The sequence below is a fragment of the Mauremys mutica genome, chromosome 10 (assembly GCF_020497125.1).
Source record: "Mauremys mutica isolate MM-2020 ecotype Southern chromosome 10, ASM2049712v1, whole genome shotgun sequence".
In the NCBI taxonomy this organism is placed as follows: Eukaryota; Metazoa; Chordata; order Testudines; family Geoemydidae; genus Mauremys; species Mauremys mutica.
The window spans coordinates 39,820,252-39,843,169 of NC_059081.1; the positions used below are offsets into that span (position 1 = coordinate 39,820,252).

General features: G+C 41.6%; 1 protein-coding gene across 1 annotated transcript in view; it reads left to right on the forward strand.

Moving 5' to 3' along the window:
- The window catches only part of RAPGEF4 (Rap guanine nucleotide exchange factor 4), a 231,270-nt gene that overhangs the window by 149,348 nt on the left and 59,004 nt on the right, over positions 1–22,918 (forward strand). The window contains exons 7-11 of the mRNA XM_045032700.1: positions 4,851–4,904; positions 7,297–7,403; positions 11,335–11,456; positions 12,960–13,143; positions 22,490–22,574. Of these exons, the coding sequence (XP_044888635.1) occupies positions 4,851–4,904; positions 7,297–7,403; positions 11,335–11,456; positions 12,960–13,143; positions 22,490–22,574 (552 nt within the window). The remainder of the gene's footprint in view (positions 1–4,850; positions 4,905–7,296; positions 7,404–11,334; positions 11,457–12,959; positions 13,144–22,489; positions 22,575–22,918) is intronic.

Here is a 22,918-nt window from a genome sequence, read left to right on the forward strand (position 1 = left end):
CTTCATTTCACACAGCGTGGCAAATGGAAGCTGGGCAAAATGCACTGTTGTAAACCTGGTGGGTGTGGGAGGCTGGATTCACCAAAAATGGCACAAGGAGTTGTAAATTATGCTCCCTGCACCAGCACTGCCCTGTCTGCTAAAGGAGAGATTTACCCCACAGAGGGCAGGCAGTGTTACCATTGGTGCTCGCTGCTCAGGGATTTGTAGGAAGCTTTTAAAGCTCGGGGGATCTGTCTCACTTTGATTAAATTTTCTTTGGCAAAACGCACTGTGAGCTTAGAGTGAAACCTGGCCTCACTGAAATCATTGACGCTGATGATTAATTGATAGTGTTTTTGATTCCTAGATCTCAAAAACAAAGGTGGTTGATTATCATTATCCCCATTTTACAGATGGAGAAGTTTTGCTGGCCAGTGTAGTGGGAGAGCCCAGGAAGCAAAGGTGGCCTTACATTACCTTAGGTGCTATCCTGACCCCAGTAAAATCAATGGAAATTTTGCCACTGATTTCAGTAGGTCCAGAATTTCACCCCTTGACTCCTCCTCTCCTTAATCCTTGGTGCAGCAAGGCATCAGACCAATCCTTGGCATGAGCCTGCTCAAACTTATATCCACCTCCCTAAGGCTCAAGGAGCAGTTCTGGTATCTAGGGATTGCCAGGGTATGGGGTGCCCACTTCCCCCCACACATGCCTCTTACAGAGTGTGGAGTATATAGGTGGTGGGCGTCCAGAGAACCCAAGAAGAGTCCTCCACTAGATGGTTAAGCAATAATTTTATTTTAGTTTGCCAAGGCCAATATTTTGAATATTTGTTATAAACCAAAATATGTTTGGGAAATGATTCTTTTAAAAAAAACTCTGCTTTATTTATGACTTTGATTTTTCATCTGCAGTACCATAATTGCTTTTGGAGATGTAAATGATAGGTAACCAGTTTGCCATTAATAGTGCTGCAGAGATCAAGAAAACACAGCAGCGTTAGTGAGATATGGTGGAAAAAAGTTTACTTATTCTTCCTTAAGTTAAAAACAAATGCTGTGGCAGACAAATGAATCACATCTCCTAGATGAGATTTTCCATGACAACTGTATGCCTCTATCAGACTATGCGATGCATTCTCAGTGGAGTTAGCATTTTGGCACGTTTTATTCAATGCATTCAGTGTAGTTACCGCAGCTGTTTCATTGTAGCAGGGAAGTAGAAAAATGACAGGAAAATAAGACATCATTAGCTATGCTCTCAAGTTTTTGGTACACTGATCATATTCTGCTTCAATATTCTTTTTTCCCTTTGACATTTGCAGTAAAGTATCTTTTTTTTTGGTAATGGCTGAATCATGTTATGGTTTGTCAAAGAGACACTGTGCAAAATGCTAAGTAATGCATGTCTAATTTAACATTCTAATATAAGTTTGCTGCATTGATTGCACTTCAAGTATTTAAAGAGAAAGTGTTCCTACCTGTGCTATTAATAAACTTAAATTAAGAGGCAAACAATGTTTAAACTAATTAAATTTGCACCATTTATGCTGTGTATTTTTTGCATTTTGCTAAGATTCAACAATAAAAATACATTTTAAAGTAATGCTAAGTATCCTCTAGCAGCTTTTTAAACCGTAGTTCTCAAGCACTTTGCAAAGGTAGATAAGTATCATTATCACTTTTCTACAGCAGGAGAAACTGAGGCACAGAGACATGTGATTTGCCTACGGTCACACAGCAAGTTAATGGCAGATTCCTAGTCCTTACAATTTTAATTAGTCAATTTCATTTTTATTTAGTTTATAGTTAGCTATTGCTTCTGGGTGTCATGCATTGCAGTGTTTGAGTTACAATGTGAAGTGATTTCTGGTCCAGAAGGTTTGTGTGAGGTGTAATTTTGCTGTATGGTGGCAGTGCCATAAGTTTGTAGAAACAGTTTTTGTCTGAGCTTGTACCAGACTCTGTTTTCTGCTACCAGTGCTGAAGTTTTCTTCCTTACTGCTTTTTCAATCTGAGAACCATGGTGGTCTGTGTCGGCAGTGGTCCAGGAGAAGGTGCTTGGGTGCAATAGTGTCTATAGCTATATTCAAAGACTAGTTGTAGCTCCTCACTAATTCTTCTATTCTTTGGACTCTTGGGTAGTTTTCTATTATTAAGTTTTGGAATTTGCCAGGGTCCAAGATTTTTTGGAGTAGTGATAAAGATCAGGTATCAGTGATGATATTATTAGATCTATCATTTGTTAATCATGAGATGTTGCTGACTCACCTGTGGACATCAGCAGAAATACCCGAGGCTGCTCTTTGATGGTTTTGTTCTTTTCTTGCTTGTAATCTCAAATGCTATGCTTAACTCCAATAAATACAGCAAGTTGTTGTTTGTTTGTTTTTTCAAAAATGGACTGGACTAGCCCATGGGGGGAATATGATTCAGTGGATTTTATTTTATTTCTTCCTAACTCGAGTTAATGTTCCCGACCTTGAAATCTGAGGGTGTAAGTTATGACCCCTCCATCATTCCTTTATTTGATTCTGCTTTTGTATTGCTGAGTTTCCAAATCCTTATTCATTCATAAATTGAGCTAAGCTAATAATTGATTCTTCAGTTCAATGGCTGACCTGAAAAAAAGAATCTGGTTAGTTTAAAATAAAAACTGTTTTATGTATGTATGTATGCATGTACGTATGTATATGCGTTTGTATTTACTGGTTTCTCTCTCCAAAACAAATAATTAGGCCATATCAAACATGCTTTTGATACTACTCCAAAAATAGATTGTGTAGAAAACAAGGGGGAATATGCCCAGAACTTATATTGGATAGATTTATTTTTTAAAAGAAGAAAGTGTGTATAACCTGACCCAACTCTTTTGGCAAATGTTTTTGTCTTATTAATGGGAGAAAAATATACAAACCCAATTTCATTTTATTAATTTATCTTTGCAAAGGCTTGTTGTAAGATATAACCATAATTAAAGAAGTTGAACTTGCAATGTTTTCCACCTCTATGGAAGTGACTTAAATAGTATTTAATTAGTGGGCCTGTGTGATTAGATCACCTTCCCTCCTTTAACTTCTGATCATGTGCTTGCCTTCATTTCCCTGCTCTGGTTGACTTGCTGTCTCCCTTGGTCATCCTTCAGCTCTCAGCACTATTGGATCACGGAGGTGAGTTAGCCCTTTGGAAAAGTCTACCCCATCTGGAGTTAACTAACAGACGTCCAACACAACAAAACCTTGCACTGGGTCTGCCGCCTTACTCCAAGCTCAATAGCCCTTCTGTCCCTCATCTAAGGGAGTTTCTCACCACCTTCCTTAATAACGTTGTAGGGAATCTAGACCCTCCCTCTATTCTGGGTCCAAGGCCAGCCACTCTGTGGTCAGTGGAGAAGGTCCAGCAACTTTGATCCCTTGCTACACTTCCCTGGACCTTTCTTTCCCACTGTCTTGAGCCTCCTAGTGCTTCCTACCACCCCTCTGACTTATTGTAGGAGACCCTTCCTGCTCCCTGCTCTTAGGGTAGGTAGGTCTTTTTCTCTCTCTACCTTAGTCTGCTGGCCAAAGAAGCTGAGCTGGTACGAGAGAAAGGAGATTAGTAATTTGGTGATAGTATAGGCCAGCAGCAAATTACTAGCTTCTGTGGAGCAAGTAGGGAGCAGGGAGGCAATTGTGTCTCTCTGAGTCAGCAGCATGCTGTCCCTTCTGTGAGCCATGTCCTTGTGGTACAATCCAGCCCTTAATCTTATACTGGACTCCCCCCAGATTCATCCCTGATATAACTTCAGACGATTGAGTCATTTACCGGTAACTACCTGTCCTTACAAAACAAAGGATTTTCCTGCCACTTAGAGGTGGTTGCTGGGTCTCACTTACTTTTTTTCCCCTCATCCTTCTTCCATCATTTTCAGTCCTGGCAGCTTTCCCAATTTTGTGTTAGTGTTTTTCTGAGGTTTGCTTCCCATTTTTTATTCTTATTTTTCTTTCTCCTTTTTTTCTCATTCTCTTCATGCTTTTCTCCCATTTCACTCCTCTTCTTCTCTCTCTCTTTCTCCCAGGACCTTCTCCACTTCCTTCGTTCTGTTCCAGGATTTTCTGTCCTCTTTCCTCTTCCCTTATTACTTTGACACCTTCTCATCTCTTGTGCTTCTACCCCTCTTTTTACCAGAGGAATCCATTGATACCTGAGACATATCTGTGTGCTCCTGTAAAGCAGAGAAGCTAAAATAAGATCTGGCCACACTACTCCCTGAATTGCAGAGCCCCTCGTCAGTGGGAATAATCTTCTTCTCCATTCCCATTTCTCATCCTGTCTCATGTGGGATAATCAGAGAAAGGAGCTGAGGGAAGAGACAGCCCTTGGAACTCAGAAGCCCCCTTTGTTTATTTCTTTACAACCACTGTTGTGGGCTGAGTGGCAAAGACAGTCACTTATAGCTGGAGCCTCTGTTTCCCCTGAAACAATCTCGCACCCTCTTAGGGGACCCAGCACCTAAGCCGAGAACCATCACAATAGTGAGAGTTGGTGCCTAATTGCCTTGTGGCTTGGCTTTTGAACTGTTATGATGATCATTAAGCCCTTTGTTACATTTTAAAAGCCCTAAAGAGTAAATAACTGTTTATGCATCTTCACATTTCATGTAATTTATTTTAAAGTGCTAAACACTAAAGTTCTTCTTTGGGATGCCTGTATGTGGTTTCCATACTTCACTAGGAATCTTCCATACACATCCGGGGCAGAGCTTGGCCCTAAGCATTGTTCCTCACTTTGTTCATCCTTTTAGGTTTAATCAATTAATCATTTTTAAGCTCTTTTTTTTTGCTTCTTACTTTTTATTATTATTTGTTTCATTTAAATTTTATTTTTCAGACACCTCTCATTGAACCTCACATCCCACTTCGTCCTGCTAAAGCTATTACACAGGTAATGGGGACATAGATGTGCCGGGGAGCTAGGCTGCTGTGCAAATTGAAATAACTGATGGTAGCAGTTTTTCCAATATGGGGGGATGATATTCTGCTAATACCATTTGGGCCTTTGAGTATTTTAGGGTATGTCTACACTACGGGATTATTCCGATTTTACATAAACCGGTTTTGTAAAACAGATTGTATAAAGTCGAGTGCACGCGGCCACACTAAGCACATTAATTCGGCGGTGTGCGTCTATTTACCGAGGCTGGCGTCGATTTCCAGAGCGTTGCACTGTGGGTAGCTATCCCGTAGCTATCCCATAGTTCCCGCAGTCTCCCCCACCCATTGGAATTCTGGGTTGAGATCCCAATGCAAAAACAGTGTCGCGGGTGATTCTGGGTAAATGCCATCACTCAATCCTTCCTCCGTGAAAGCAACAGCAGACATTCATTTCGCGCCCTTTTTCCCTGGATTGCCCTGGCAGACGCCATAGCATGGCAACCATGGAGCCCGTTTTGCCTTTTGTCACTGTCACTGTATGTGTACTGGATGCTGCTGACAGACGCGGTACTGCAGTGCTACATAGCAGCATTCATTTGCCTTTGCAAGGTAGCAGAGATGGTTACCATCCCTATTGCACCGTCTGTCATTGTAAATTGGCGATGACGGTTATCAGTCGTTCTGTACCGTCTGCTGCTGTCATGGGTGCTCCTGGCTGGCCTCGCTGAGGTCGGCCGGGGGGCGCATGGACAAAAATGGGAATGACTCCCCGGGTCAGTCCCTTCTTTATGTTTTGTCTAAAAATAGAGTCAGTCCTGCCTAGAATATGGGGCAAGTGTACTACAGAACCAGAGAGCACAGCCACTCCGTGTCAGAGCCCCAGAGATCCTGCAGAAATGATGAGCTGAATGCCATTTTAGGGTCCCTGCAACAACCCCACCCGTTGCTTCCCTCCTCCCCCAACCCTCTTGGGCTACCGTGGCAGTGTCCCCCCATTTGTGTGATGAAGTAATAAAGAATGCAGGAATAAGAAACACTGACTTTTAGTGAGATAAAATGAGGGGGAGGAAGCCTCCAGCTGCTATGATAGTCCAGGCAGGACATTAAAGGGAGCAGGGGGGAGAGGAGCCCAGCCTTCCACTGCTATGATAGTCCAGGCAGTACAGAATCTTTTCTTTAGACATGAAAGGGGGGAGCTGATGGATCTCAGCCTCCAGTTGCTATGATGAAGACAGTTACCAGCCGGGACCATCTGCCGGGAATGACCAGGAGTCATTCCCATTTTTACCCAGGCGCCCCTGGCCAACCTCACCGAGGCCAGCCAGGAGCACTCATGGGCTGATGATGACGATGGATAGCAGTCATATTGTACCGTCTGCCACCAGGAAGGGGATGCTGGTGTTCAGCGCTGCAGCACTCCGTCTACCAGCAGCATTCAGTAGACATAGGGTGACATTGAAAAAAGGCAAGAAACGTTTTTTTTCCCTTTTCTTTCATATGAAAAGAAATTGACAACATATACCCTGAAACACCCAGGAAAATGTTTTTGACCCTTCAGGCATTGGGAGCTCAGCCAAGAATGCAAATGCTTTTCGGAGACTGCGGGGACTGTGGGATAGCTGGAGTCCTCAGTACCCCCTCCCTCCCTCCATGAGCATCCATTTGATTCTTTGGCTTTCCGTTATGCTTATCACACAGCACTGTGCTGTGGACTCTGTATCATAGCCTGGAGATTTTTTCAAATGCTTTGTCATTTCATCTTCTGTAACGGAGCTCTGATAGAACAGATTTGTCTCTCCATACAGCAATCAGATCCAGTATCTCCCGTACGGTCCATGCTGGAGCTCTTTTTGGATTTGGGACTGCATCGCCACCCATGCTGATCAGAGCTCCATGCTGGGCAAACAGGAAATGAAATTCAAAAGTTCGCGGGGCTTTTCCTGTCAACCTGGCCAGTGCATCTGAGTTCAGATTGCTTTCCAGAGCGGTCACAATGGTGCACTGTGGGATACCGCCCGGAGGCCAATACCGTCGATTTGCGGCCACACTAACCCTAATCAGACATGGCAATACCGATTTCAGCGCTACTCCTCTCGTCGGGGAGGAGTACAGAAATCGGTTTAAAGAGCCCTTTATATCGATATAAAGGGCCTCGTTGTGTGTTCGGGTGCAGGGTTAAATTGGTTTAACGCTGCTAAATTCGGTTTAAACGCACAGTGTAGACCAGGCCTTAAACTTAGAGTCCTCACAATTTTAGTGTTCTTCACAATTAACCATTTGTGCAGAGGCTTTTATTTTATGGGGGTTTGGATGGTATTTTTTCTTTCACCAAGCTATATAGTCAAATATTAAAAATGTTTAACATCTGTTCATTTTGTTCCCTTTTATTCATCTTCACCAAGGTGCCATCAGAAAAGATCCTCAGAGCTGGAAAGATTTTACGCAATGCAATTCTTTCCCGAGCACCTCATATGATAAGAGATCGTAAATATCATCTGAAGACTTACAGGTGTGTGTGAACTGATCGCGTAAAGGGTTTGGAACTTTTACATCTACCATCCTCTGACTTGTGATTTATGCCTTACCATGCCTTCAGGTCTCAAACGGTCTGAAATTATTCTGGGATGATATTTGTTTCTGGGTGTTATGAAGTGTTTAATGTTCTTGTTAAATCCTTTCTAGGTAATTTGACTGGAAATTGATTGTGAACAAAGCATACATATAAACCCCCCATAAAAGTTAATATTACAGTTAGCTGGAATATTTTACACATCAGGGTGAAAATATAGATCCAGGTCTTTTGGTGTATCACTAAATAATGAATGAAAATCTCATTAAAAGACTGTGCTACTGTATTGATCCCAAACGTTCTGCACCCATTTTGCTCAATGTGGAGTTCTGAAAGTTCACATAGTGAAATGCAGTTTTCACATCATATAAATTCTCAGGTCTATTTGAAATTAAACTTTTCACTTTACAGTCAGTCTTTCTGATCTTCCTTTTGGTGGCAGCACTGTCTTACTGAAAGGGACTTTTGTGACACTGGCAAGATAGGCATTGAAAGTCCACAACTATAAATGATTCTTTATCATATTGTCTTGCTGGATTAAGAAACATTTGAGTAGCTTTACTGTTTAATATTTAATCCAAATGATTCATACGTGATTCTGAGTATACAGAAAGTGGTTTACAATCCACTTTTGATAGTTAATCAGTGTATCACTGATCTACTTTTTCAGAGAGATAGTTTTCCATTAGATTTCAGTCTAAAATTGACTGACGTTAATTTGATGTATTATAAACCAGTGAGAAATTTGGAACACTTGTGTTTATCAGAATGATTGTAGCAATAAGAGTTTCTGAGGTTATAGTTCCTTGTTTCAGAATACTTATAGGAGAGATACTCTGGTAGGAGGCACAGTGCATGCAGGTCGGTGCTGTGGAAGCTCCTCCATATGACTCTGCCAATTTACCATAAGCAAAAAAACACTTGCTATTCTGTTCTTCAGCCTCTTGAATAAAGACTACCAGTGCTATAGAACTGTGTCAAACTGGGTAGGTGGCCAGTGGAGTTCTGTTGGTTTCTTTCTTGGGTATCTACAAGATCTTCACCAAGCATTCTCAAAACTATGATACCCACACGAGGAAATAAGGAAACAAATCAACAGAGCCAGATGTGTACCCAGAAGCCTCCTGCTGCAAGACAAGTCCAAGAAAGAAACCAACAGAACTCCATGGGCCATCATCTACAGTCCTCAGTTAAAACCTCTCCAACGCATCGTCAGTGATGTACAACCCATCCTGGACAACGATCCCTCGCTTTCACAGGCCTTGGGAGGCAGGCCAGTCCTCGCCCACAGACAACCCGCCAACCTTAAGCATATTCTCACCAGCAACCAGACACTGCACCATAGTAATTCTAACTCAGGAACCAATCCATGCAACAAACCTCAATGCCAACTCTGCTCACATATCTACACCAGTGACACCATAACAGGACCTAACCAGATCAGCCACAACATCACCAGTTCATTCACCCACACGCCCACCAATGTAAAATACGCCATCATGTGCCAGCAATGCCCCTCTGCTATGTACATTGGCCAAACTGGACAGTCCCCATGTAAAAGAATAAATGGACACAAGTCAGATATTAGGAATGGCAATATACAAAAACCTGTAAGAGAACACTTCAATCTCCCTGGACACAGAATAGCAGATTTAAAGGTAGCCATCCTGCAGCAGAAAAACTTCAGGACCAGACTTCAAAGAGAAACTGCTGAGCTTCAGTTCATTTGCCAATTTGACACTATCAGCTCAGGATTAAACAAAGACTGTGAATGGCTAGCCAACTACAAAAGCAGTTTCTCCTCCCTTGGTGTTCATACCTCAGCTACTAGAAGAAGGCCTCATCTTCCCTGATTGAACTAACCTCATTATCTCTAGACTGATTCTTGCCTGCATATTTATACCTGCCTCTGGAAATTTTCACTATATGCATCTGACGAAGTGGGTATTTACCCACAAAAGCTTATGCTCCAATACGTCTGTTAGTCTATAAGGTGCCACAGGACTCTTTGTCGCTTTCTTCAAAAACAAGTCACTCTGTAATCTAAATACGAGCATTTCAGTAGCCCCTATCACCTTCAGATTTAGAAGCTGTACATGTATTGTAGAATAGTGATATTTGTCCAGATGGACCAGACAGTTGCTGTTTTATATGTGGTTACTTATGGGCTTTTCTAGCTTTGGTCATGCTGCTGGGGTTTCTTCTGCTCTGATGCTTTATCTATTGTTATGACAAACAGTAGGCCTTTACATCTGAAGATGGTCAGAGCCAGGGTATTTCTGATTTCCTTTGAGAGGTTATTCCAGAGCCTTGGGACTGCTGTTGAGAAGGGTTTTCCTCCAGCATAAGAGCTTATACGTGGGATGTGTCAGTCATGATCTGTTAGATAATTACAGCTAGCATGGGGGCGGGGCCTAGAGAAGAGTGTAAGCAAAATCCCCCAATAGGCTTGTAGCTCAATACCAGAAAATCCAGTAGTGATCAGGGAACTAATGCAGATTGTGGAGCACCATTATAATAATCTCTCTTCAGCTCCTCCTGTGTGGGCTCCATTGGTTAGCTACGTGCTTGAAGCCTAATGTATCTGTCTTCACTCAGTGCCCTGCAAAATATAAGACTGGCCCCTTCCAAAGGACAAAGGCAACAAATGTACTTTATCAGCCAACTGCCTCATATTGAACTTGTTACATTTGATATCTACTGGAGTAAATTATCCCCCACACACACCTTTTTTTAATGCCTGATAATTTGTGGAAAGCTTTCTTAGGGTACGTCTTCACTACCGGCCGTATCGGCGGGTAGCAATCAATTTCTCGGGGATCGATATATCGCATCTCATCTATATATCGATCCCCAAACACGCTCCTGTCGACTCTGGAACTCCACCAACGTGAACGGCGGTAGCGGAGTTGACAGGGGGAACAGCGGACGTCGATCTCGTGCCGTGAGGACGGTAGGTAACTCGATCTAAGATACTTCGACTTCACCTACGCTATTCACGTAGCTGAAGTTGCGTATCTTAGATCGATCCCCCCCCTAGTGTAGACCAGCCCTTAGTCATTGTGCACATGGAGTTTGGAACTCTGTTCTGGGTAGGCCTTGAAATTCTGAGTTAGTATGTTTCTTAGGAAAATTATAGAAAGATATGGCTACAATGTAAGATAAATCTGTGAAATTTACTGCTAAAAGAAATGTAAGTGTAAAAAGAATTGAACATTTCTGTGAATAATAAATAGTATTTAAAGTTACGTTAGCTAGGCTAAAAATTGTTATTGCTGTTATTAATTAGATAGTACCTCAAATGTGCATGGCTCTTCAATTTCCCCACTTGTAAAATGGGGATCGTAATACTGACCACCTTTGTAAAGTGCTTGGAGATCTACGGATGAAAAGCGCTGTATAAGAGTTAGGTGGTGGTATTATTTATTACTTACAGAAATAAAAAAGTCCTTTACCAATACAGCAGTCGTCATGCTTCAAGGTAAAAGTTGATCAACTAGTGTCATCCCAGTATAGTATTGCAAACGTAGGTGCTTTGTGTGGTATACTTAAAGCTTCCTTTGAAGTATGAGGCATAAGATACTACATTAGGTGATCTAGTATGGCACGGAGTAGCTCTTATGTTCTTAGAATTCCATTTCCCAGAAGGTTTGGATTGTTTTGCTTAAATAATTCTCTCAAAACTAAGCATTTTTGACAGGTCTTTCAAACAGGTATAAATAGATGATAGTGAATGCTTCAGCATTGTTTTTTCTATAATGGGGTCTGACTAGTCCCGCTGATGCAGGTTGCTGATACTGCTACTCTTGACAGATGCTTTAAACAATCTCCTTTTACTGACCTGTTTTAATATGATTTTTTTGACCCTCAGGCAATGTTGTGTAGGAACAGAACTGGTAGACTGGATGATGCAACAAAGTCCTTGTGTTCATTCGCGAACACAGGCTGTCGGCATGTGGCAAGTATTGCTGGAGGAAGGTGTTCTTAACCATGGTAAGATAAACTTCGTCAGATGCCAGCTAACATGTTGGAAATACCTCCCAATAAAGTCTTTATGGGTCTCCTTCATGAAAAAAGAAGGGATTGTGATCCCATTAGAAACACAGCAGACTGCATCTTAATTCATCCGGGTAAATGCAGCAGTATTGACTGCAGCATTCCACCAATATTTCTTTGTAACTCAGGAGACCTGTTCAAAAGTAAATGAAATTGCAATCTAATGGTGGCAGGAATTCTAATTATGTTTATTAGTGTGTGGTCAGGGTTCATGGCTAGTCTGGTTATATAGTCATCTTTGCATATATTGAAAAACCCCCATGAGATGTGCTGGCACAGTGACATAAAAGTAATGGATTATGAATAGAGGTGGGCCTGAGCTACAACATTTGGACATTTGGATCCAGATGTTTCCAAGTGTTTGGATCCATGGGTTTGGGTTGGCCTGTTATAAGAACCACTTAAAAAATTCAGATCTGGATCTCAAACATCCTAATGTTCAGATCTAAATTTTGGTTTGGGTTTATCTCTGTTTTTTCCCCTGCCTTTACATATACCCCTCCTGTCCCCTTCTTTAACATCACAAACACTTTCAGATCAGGTTCAGTGTCCAAGGTTTTGTGTGTGTGAATCACTGAACTTCCAAACTGCACCTCCATCTACTTCCTTTGTCCCTTGCACCCCAGAGAGGATTCATCCCTGTAGGAAGGCAGAGAGTTTTCTCCACTGTCCTTCCCTGAGCGGAATTACAGCTCTAACCTATGACAAGGGCTACACAGAACCTGCAGTGTTTGCTGCATGGATGCCTTGAATCAGCGCACCACCTGGCCACCCTGGCCATGCCCCCGTTAAGTCAGCATTTCCCACATTTGGAGTGGAACTGTCTGCTTGCTTGGATGGGAGATTGTGGGTGGGTGGGTGATTTGCGCTGTTGTAATCTTATCGTGACAGACATTCTGCTCTCAAAAGCCTTCCACTAGAGTCTGTGCCAGTGAATTTGGCCCTGCCAATATACACAGTAGCCTCCGGGGACCCTTGTGGTTGTTAGAGTAGCTTAGAAGGAGTTTAGATACTTCTCAAAATAGTGTGATGATACTGACTGGGTAAGGAAATCATACTAGAGGGTCTTGTTGGAACAGCATTGTTTAAATAGAGTTGTTGTTTATACAATTATTGGTCCAGTGTGGACAGTTTCACTTGAATGAATTGCTTTGGGGAAAAAAATGTGTGAGAGAAAGCGACAAGTATAGAAACCTTTTAGAAAGCATTTGTAGTGCAAAATTAAGAAAAAGTTCCTAGACCTGCAGTTTTGTACAAACTATTAATGTGTATCAGCAAGAAGTGCAATTCACTCTCTTGGTATTGTTCTGCCATTTTCTCTTGCTTGTTAAACTATTATGTCTCTGCCACACACCACATAATATACCATTTCTGTGAAGGTTCCTTTTTAATGGGGAGATACCTGATATTGATACCTGATGTCAATGATGTTGCTTTCAGTGGATCAAGAACACCATTTCCAAGACAAATACTTGTTTTATCGATTTTTGGATGATGAGCATGAAGATGCCCCAATGCCAACTGAGGAAGAGAAGAAGGAATGTGATGAGGAGCTGCAGGATACTATGCTTCTGCTGTCTCAGATTGGTCCAGATGCACATATGAGGATGATTCTCAGAAAACCGTAAGCAGATTAATAGGTTAATATTTTAGATTGGTCTCAACAACCCTGAACTTTGCAACACAGTGGGGTCAAAATTTTAGCCCAAATCTATAGCCATTTTTTGTGGCTCATGCCTCTGGCCTCTGAAAAAATCTTTATATTCTGCTGCCTGTTTCTCCATATAACAAGAGAAACTATGAGGGACCTATGGCATATTGATAGGCTTCCTTTTGACTGATTACTCCATTTCAGCATCAGTCCACTGAAACTGTACAAAATGTAAAAGTGTCTTATAAAATCCATCCAGTTTCAGCCCTTTATCACTGTTTATAAACTGGGCTGCAAATTCAAGATGAGCAGCAATGTCTGTAAATAGTCACTGTGTTCACCTCTGTGGGAAGTACAGCATGTTGAACTTTTATTTCTGCTGCCACTCTTCTCAGAAATAAGAAAATATGCAATTTCAGAATACCGCTACATTTAACACTTTCAGAACTGGCATGCCACTCACCTAGGTGTCAATCATTTAACAATTAATGGACTGTTAAGCTATCAACACAGCAGATAGCTTCTTACCTGTAATGTTCTGTAGCAGTTGTTCTGCCAAATTCATCTGCGGTAGAACTTCACTGTCTTCACTAGAGTTATATCAAGGATTAATTTGGCTCATTGCATTTACTAGCAAAATATGAAACTTTCCATGACTATGGTTTATTGATATGCTTTTTATTGTTATAAAATCAATATATGTTTTTTTAAATTCTGATTCTGTGTCACATGAAGAGGTCTGCATTTTTCAGATGGAAACTAACGCCGTCATATCCACCAGGTTAAACTTCTGTCTCAAAACCATTGGTTCAGTCCATGTTTTTATGAATATACTTCAGGTACAGTGAAACCTGCACTAAGGCCCTCCTCCAGTAGGCAACCCTCTGTCTTAAATGCTCAATTTATAGTGACTGCAAAGCTTCCAATACAAAGTTTATTCAACCTTTATTTAAAGACCCCTTTATGAGGCACATGAATTTTGGTGACTGCTTAAGACAGGTTTCATTGGCTTTTAAATTCACTGAGAATAATTCTTTCAAGTGAACTTCTGATTTCATAAAGGTCAGTTCAAGAAAGATATGCACACGGGGCCTGATCTTGCTTCCTTTGAGGTCATTGGCAAAAATCTTTTTGCATTTGCAGGAACTGGGCTGGGCCTATAATGTAACATGGAAGTTTTCCTACTAAAAATTGTTTGAATACAACAGAACTATTTGACAAAAGAGTCCTCTTGTTCAGAGGTAGTGAGTTATATGGGCCCGTGGTGCCTGTGCTCCACCAATATTCAGAGCACGGGGGGGGCTCCACCAATGTTCAGGGCAGGGCCTCTCCCCTGGCCCCGTTCACCGGCCCCGCGCACCTGCCCCAGAGCATCCCTCCACTCTGGGCAGCGGCTGGCTGCCACTCTCCATGCTGCACTCTCTTGCTGGCTGCTGGCTGTTTCCTTTCACATTGCGTCCACCAGTGCTGCTCCACCGCTCGGGCTACAAAGGAGTGGGGCAGGCTGAGGCGGCTGCTGCTGTCTGCAGAGGGAGGAGGCACACATGACGTGATGGCAGCTTGCCCCGGGGTGCTGACCCTTCACCAATCAGGCCACTAGGTGACAGGGCGCATCCTCCTCCCTCTCCTCCACCCCTCCCCGGCCCTGGGCAGTGCGCACACAGCACCGCGGGGGGCGGGGGGACGGGGTGAGTGTGCTGCCAGCAGCAGGCCCACCGACAGCAATTCTGGGTCCCAGGGCAGATCAATCAATGGGTCCCCTGGCCCCCTCCCTTGGCCAGGGCCACAAGCCTCCCCGCCCAGAGAAGGCCCGAGCGCCCCTCCCCTGCCAGAGGAGCCCTGGGCCTGCCGCAACCCTGTCCCGCACCTGCCCGGAGGAGCCCCAGAGCAGCCGCGCCGACCCAACCTCCTCTGGGGAAAAGCCGCAGCGTCTCTTGATTCAAAGACGCTTTTGATATGCCCCATGCAGGTTCCAGGATGGCTGAGGCAACTGTATTTGCTACTCTGCTGCCTTAGCTGCCCTGGAACCTGCATGGGGCATATCAAAAGCATCTTGGAATCAAGAGACGCTTTTCCCCAGAGCAGGCAGAGCTGCAGCGCCTGGGACCTCTGGGCCCTTTTAAATTGCCTGGGCCCCTGGGCAATTGCCCCCTTTATCCCCCGCATCGGCAGGCCTGGCTGGCAGGGAGAGGGGAGCCCCTCCTCCGGAGCTCGCTGCTGCTGGTGGAGAGAGGGCTGGGAGGAGTCTTCCTCTGGCCCCAGTCCTGGGGCAGCCTGCCTGCACCCTAAACTCCTCATCCCCAGCCCCACCCTAGAGCCTGCACCCCCAGCCAGAGCTCTCACCCCCCCGCACCCTAATCCTCTGCCCTATCCCTGAGCCCCCTCCCACACTCTAGAGCCTGCACCCCCAGCCAGAGCCCTCATCCCCCCCACATCCCAACCCCCTGCCCTAGCCTTGAGCCCCCTCCCACAGCCCAGATCCCTCATCCTCAGCAAGAGCCCTTATCCCCCCTGTACCCCCACACACCGTGCAATATAGGGAAACTGTTAAACGCTTACTTTTTCCGGTCCATTTTTACATTATTTATATTGGCTTACAAGGCAGGTGTTGGGGGGCGGGACTTGGACCCGTTCTGGACACCACCAAAAATTATACAAACCTGTTGCCCATTGCTCTTGTTCTATTTCTGTTCTGCATTCTTTCCCTCGTCTCCTCTTGTCTCTGTGTTGTCTGTTTAGAATGTTCTTTGGCACAGGTGCCTATCTTATTATATGTATGTGAAGCAGTTAGCACATTTTTGAGTACAACATGAATAAACAACAAATGGTTAATAAAAAATGTTGAATTTCAAAAAGTATAAGCATTAAAATCAGATATTTGGTCTTGTAGAAGATGATTTCTAGTGTGGCAGTACTTTAAAATGGACAGCTTCCATTTTTGTTAATGATAGAGGTCACTACTGCGCTGAAAATCAAAGGAGCTTTCCCTGTGTCACACACTAAAGGAAAGGCAAGCCATGAGCCCGATGCTTCTGCAAACCTATCTAGGGTCAGTGAAACTCAGCATTTTTCATTTATGGAGTTTTTCTATCTGTCTTCCATTGAGATGGGGAGCAGAACTCCTCAAACCCATGAGTAGATTGGAGTTGACCCATCAAATTCAGGGACTACCTGAGAACGGTGGAGACCAGAACCATATTGACGCATACTTTTGCACCACTTCCTAGCCCCTCACCATCTGATGGTTGCATGGCTTCTGTAGAAGTGTTCCCGTGGACTACAATGCTTACGGTGCCCACTAAATCCTTCTGCATATGGTGGCTTTCACTGGACTCAGCACAACCAATATAAGTTAATACTGACAAGATCAGTGATAATTATCATCCTAACTCCTTCCAGAGAGTTGAGAGGAGGATGGGGGAATGTTGCTGAGAATAGCGTCTGTTCCCCCTCCATATGTCCTCTCCTTACCTCCACAGGCCGGATCCCCATGGAAAATCCTCTAAGGATATTCCATGAGGTTTTGGGAACAGAGAGAACATATTTCATATTTTCAGCCTATGGTACCATATTAATGACTGTTATAAAGCTCACTTTTCGTACATTACATTACTGGAAGTTGGGCATCCTGTCTGTGCTAAGATGTATCAATGCCTTTGAAACCTCAGTGGATCCTCAAAGGCATAGCAGTTTTGATTAGACACCACTACATCTGCCAGGAGTTGAAGGATGTGTCAGGGCCTCAGGGACATTGGCTCTGCGTCAACCTGAGCAGGACCCGCAATTTTCAAACCAGCACAGCTGCTTTTATAATAGTCACCATTTCCGGAGAGGTTGCAAAGCTCAGATAATTACCATGAAACAAATAAGACAATATTCTTTGATGAGAAGATTACTTTGAGAATTTGATTTTATAATGAAGCTGTTGCTTTGAAAGGTACTTTCTATTGTTCAGAATCTGAAACTCTCCAGTAAAAAGTGTCGCTTGTTTTGACAGCCGACTTAAAAAATTCTCTGTTTATTACATTAACTGCAGCATTTTAACTGTCAAACTATGAAAGAATGTTCTATAGTTTAAAAAACAGAATAGAGCTTCAGGGAAATTTTTTGACAGGCTCTTGTTGCTATTGGTATTTGAAAAAAACACACATACATTGTGAATGTGAAATTAGCTTTTTGTGAAGCTGCAAACATAGCTCCCTGCTATCTCACAATGCCTGCTATCACAGGTGAAGACCTGTAGTAGGTTCTTGGGAAAATATTTTAGGTCTAACACAGCTCTAACTTGCAAGCTCTCAATCCTTCAGTATGAGAATGACATCCTGAAACTGTTTTTTTTTTTCTTTCGATATTTTAGTTTGTGTTTAATATGTTTAGCTGTAGCATGAATGATGGTAGGACTAATTAAACATGGCAATATAGTATAAAGCCAAACACTAATGACAGAAGTCTGTTTATAAGGTGAAAAATATGCCTTAGATTTAGTATTTAACTTAGGAGGTGATACTGTAATATATACTGTATTCTCTTTTGTACAGTGTTATACTCTAATTTGCAGTATGTTAGCAGCATGACTCTTAAAACAATAAATCTGTGCTACAGATTTCTTCTTAGTATTCATAAGTACATGAGTACACAGGTGATCACTAATAAACTTTCTGTGTCCTGGGGTTGGCTCACACTTTTAAAAATATGGTGGGTATGCATCATGTTATAGAAAGGAAAAGAAAAGTCTACTGTACAAGGAAAATAGAAAAGGACACAATATATAGCAAAGTAAATGTTGCTGTTATTGCTAACAGCCATTTATATAGCACCATGAATGTACTCTCTTACCATGAAAAAAATTAATTTTAATGCCAAATTCAGCCTTGGTTTAAGTGGACACAACTATAGTGATTTTTTTTCCTCAAAGGCCATATTCTGATTCTATATAAGCCAATGGGATTTTTCACCATTAACTTCTATGAAATCAATCAAGAATTAGCACTGAGATAAATTCAGATGTCTTTCTGCATTTCCTCTTTCTGAGGTTTGCACGATAGTACAAGATAAATATGTGATAAAATGGAATTTAAGGAAATTGTCCAGGAGCCCTGAATCAAGAAGACAGATTTAGATGGCCTTCTTCCATAATATGGTGAGAGAACACAGACACACACCCACATATATATTAGTGATAGTTAAAAGTAGCCTATTGTCCTGCTTTCACTGTGAAGTCATAGCATGGAAAGATACGATATTTAGAATAATTAGGGAAAAGATATGAACCTTTATGAAATCTGTGTTCAGTTTAGCTGCTATTGTAATGTGTTTATATGTTTATGTGTGTGTAAAATAAAGTTAAAAACAACAAGGAGTCCGGTGGCACCTTAAAGACTAACAGATTTATTTGGGCATAAGCTTTCGTTGCATCTGAAGTGGTTTTTTTATCCACGAAAGCTTATGCCCAAATAAATCTGTTAAAATAAAGTTATACTGGCCCTCAGCTAGTCCCAACCCAGTTTTTATCATCTCAAAGTTTGGGAAGTGTAATAAAAATACTAAGTGATCTTTCCAGAACATACATGGTTTCTTGATGGTTAAGTAAATTCTGTATTTTTGTCCACATTCTAGTAAAGAGAAGCTCAGTGTCTCTGACCTCGATAAATTCCCCAAACAGTGAACAGAATTTATTGATCACTTAATATCACCTGAGGTCTCCCATTCATTAATGAGTAGTCTGGTTCTCCATCTATCCCCATTTATTATCCTGTATATAACCAGGCATTGCTGCTAGAATGTGTCCCCTGCAGAAACTAGGTCTTTACACAGCAGGATCCTACAAATCTATATCAGTGGGGCACCACACAGGTTTAACCGAAGCAGTGATGCCTAATATCTCTCCATGTGACATCTGGAGAAGCAGAAATAAAGACTGGGTATATCCACTATAGATTTCCACTCCTCCCCATGTCATGTGTGATACTCTTAGTAATGCTAAAGGGAAACAAATGAACACATCGACGGAAGAATATATCCGTTTCTCAGAAGAGATCTCATGCAATTGGACATAATCCTTATTTTTAATTGATGTACTGTACATCTTTACCCGTTTATCCAGACATGCTGCTTTGTACACATCAAATGTGATTAATGCTATTGCTTACTTAAAGAATATATCAGTTTTAACTGTTAAAGCCTTACCTCATGTTGTCTTATTATGGCAGATGAATACACAGTGAAAGACACTATGTACTAGCTTAGGATAAAGAGCTTGTTTTACTTAATAGGGCACAAGGGGCTGAGTTATACTCTCTGTTATACTGGTCTATCCCCACTGAATCCAGTGGGGGCTTCACCCTTGTACTTGAGAGCAAAATTTTGACCAATTGTTAATAGAAACAGCAACAGGAGAGAATGAATCACTAGAAAGCAGAGCAGTACCAAATCAATATCTGTTATTCCCTGTACAATTTATTTTGTTTTGTGTAAGAAAAGCATAATTCTATCCATGCTACCTTTATGCTAAGGTATCCTTTCATCTGTGTAATAATAAGCACATGCCATTGGTAAATGTAGAACAAATGAAAAATTTAGCTTGTCTGGCAGACGAGAGGTCGATTTATCTTATATTTTATATGATCTCTTCACTACTACTTTTAACCAGTAGAAGTCTCCAACCAATTCCTTTTTAGTGAAAAGATTGCTAGGTGTTGCAACAAATCTCTCTCCCTCTCTCTCTCATAAATGATTTAGTTAGTCTGTTTCTCCAACAGGTGATTAGACAGAGAACTTAAGAGCAAAATATTCATTTTTAATGTGATTCTCTGACCCTCTAGTACTGTACTGGCATCTCCTGTTGTACTGAATATTTTTTGGAAACGTCTTTTTCAAAAAGCACCATTGTTACATATCTTAGAGAGCTGTTCAAAGATTCAACTGTATTGTTAACACTTTGGATGTCATATGTAGCAGAAAGCTAGAGTTAAGGACCCTGCACCAAACTGTTTTCAATACTGATGTGGAAAACTCTGCATCTCCTGCCATCTGGACCAGGCTTTCTGTATCTCTCTACCTGCCTCCATTTTTCAAACCTAATCTTAAAACCTCGCTTTCCTCCCCTGCTTGTACCGTCTGATTGCTCCCTCCCTCTGATGTTGGTCCTATGATTGAATCATTTATTTGCCATGAAATGTATTTGTATCACTGCTTTCTGTGATTTATACCATATACTGTCTGGAATTATTTGATGCTCTAAAGCAGTGATTCTCAACCAGGGGAACGTATAACCTTTGGGGTACACAGAAGTCTTCCATCTAGATCAGTGTTTCTCAACGTAGGGGTTGTGACCTGGGTGTGTATGTGTGTTATGGGATAGATTTAAGGGGGTCGCAAATGCAGGGCCAGTGTTAGGGGGTAGCAAGCAGGGCAATTTCCTGGGGTCCTGCACCACAGGAGGCCCCTTGAAGCTAAGTTACATGCTTCAGCCCCGGGTGATGGAGCTCAGGCTTCAGACAGGCTGACAAGTGAAAAACAGGCTCAAGTATCCCACTGAAATGTAAGTACAATGTATTCCAATCGAATTATTTTATAATTCTATGGCAAGTAAGCAATTTCTCAGCCATAGTGTGCTGTAACATTTTGGAAATTTTATGTCTGATTTTGTAAGCAAGTAGTTTTTAAATGAGGTGAAACTTGGGGTATGCAGGACAAATCAGACTCCTGATAGGAGTTCAGTAGTCTGGAAAGGTTGAGAATCACTGCTCCAGAGTATTTGTGAAACAGTTTTTGTGCCATATTTGTCTGTGTTGTAACTCCATTGGCCTGAATGGAGTTACATCACAGAGGAATTTGGTCCTGTACAAAATAAGGTTGTGGTGCACATTTAAAATTAAGAGGCTCTGGTGAGGGGAAATGAGTTGGAATATACTCAGAGGTTCCTACAGCCCTTAATCATAGTCAATTTAATGTATCCTTTAGGTGTGGAGTTCCTCAAAGGTAACCTCTCTAACATACATCAGTCCTCAACACTTCAGTGTTAGTGGTTAATGTCCCCAAAATTATCCCAATTACCCGTGCTTTCCAGAAACTCAGAATACCCCAACCAGTGTGAAGACTCTTTCGCTATTGCACTGCAGGGGGATTGTTCTCTCATCGAATGTGCTTTCCATTAATATTAATGGGAGCTTCCTGCATAAATTGTCCAAAGTAGAGCCTAGTAGAGGTAGTAAATAAAAAAGGTCCTTATCAACATACAAAACTAAAGAATAGTGCTGTGAGCTAACTCTATTTGGGAGTCTTTTCATTGCTATGAACATTCTTGATGTGGAGGATGTTAGGGTGTAGAACTCACTACTTCAGAACATCTGTCTCCATCTGATTCCCACTTTAAAAAAAAAAAGGTTTAAAACACTTTTTTTCAAAAGTGATATTAGTCTTCCACTGTATTTTAGGATGTTTTCATTAAAGTGTATTGTTTCACACTTAAATGGTACAAATGCTTTTGCAAAATTGACCTTGGAAAAAGCTCATTAGGTTCTTTAGTAAATATTGTTTTGTGTAATTTTTAGAGCTGAAAATTTTCAGAAAATGATTGTTTCAGCAAAGACATGCTTTTTTAAATTTGTTTGTTCACAAGTTGTCTCTGAGCAACTTACAAAATTTATTCCCTGTTCAAGTCATTTGTCGACTAATTCATAGTCTATATACAGTATCTATGAGAAGCTTATTGTGAGTGTTCAATATTCACAATTCAAGTTGTGTGGGTTCGTTTTGACTGGACACACAGGTCACATGATGTTTTTGTTTACTGACTGGAAAAACATAACACTTAGAACTTGGTTTCTAGTATAAATACTTTCATACACACATTCAAAATTCACTCTAAAATTCACTGATTCCATAAACATATTTCCTATAAATTAGTTGACTAGAATATTAATGGATAGTGAACACATAAGTGGAGCAAAAACAGCCAAGGAAATTCCTTTTAGTCCTTTATTTTCCCCCAAGTGTATATTCACAAAACAGTTTTAAGGTTCTCTTCCATTTCTAATTAGCCACACAAATTGAAGGATGACTTTCAAATGTACAGCATACATAATATTCTTCTTTCCCTGTTAGTTACATTTTGTTTCCCAACAAGAAACACTTTAAATAGTTATGTTAAAGTTTATTATGCTGTAAAGCTTATCCAGGGCAAATTTATTTTTATACTTAAGACATGTCAAGGCACTTAACTGACCCCTTGAGCTCATTCTGCAAACGTTACTCATTAGGAGTTTGTTTTGCGGTTGTTGTTTTTTTGTATTTTGTTGTTTTTGTCTTTTCTTTGTAGACCTGGCCAGAGAACTGTAGATGATCTAGAAATTATATATGAAGAACTTCTTCACATTAAGGCCTTATCTCATCTTTCTACCACAGCAAGTATTTTGGTTGGGCTTTTTTATGTATAACTCGTTGACAAAAAAGGACTGAATAGTGGTTGGCCCTTTGTGAGTGCACAAAGAGCGGAGGTTGAGGTCTCAGGACTCTTTCCATCCCATGCCAAGAAGCTACTCATAGTTGGGACAACGAGCACAGGCACTGTGTGTTGCCAGTGCCACTTCTAGGTCTGGAAGTGGACTTTTGGCTGAGTCAGCTAAAATTCTTTTGGGGACTTCTGTTTCTGCATTGCCCTTCCTCATCTCCCTTATTTGTGACCAATGGCTTAAAGCCACGGTCTGGCCCCAAATCCATATGTAATTTAATACATGTTGATCCTGAC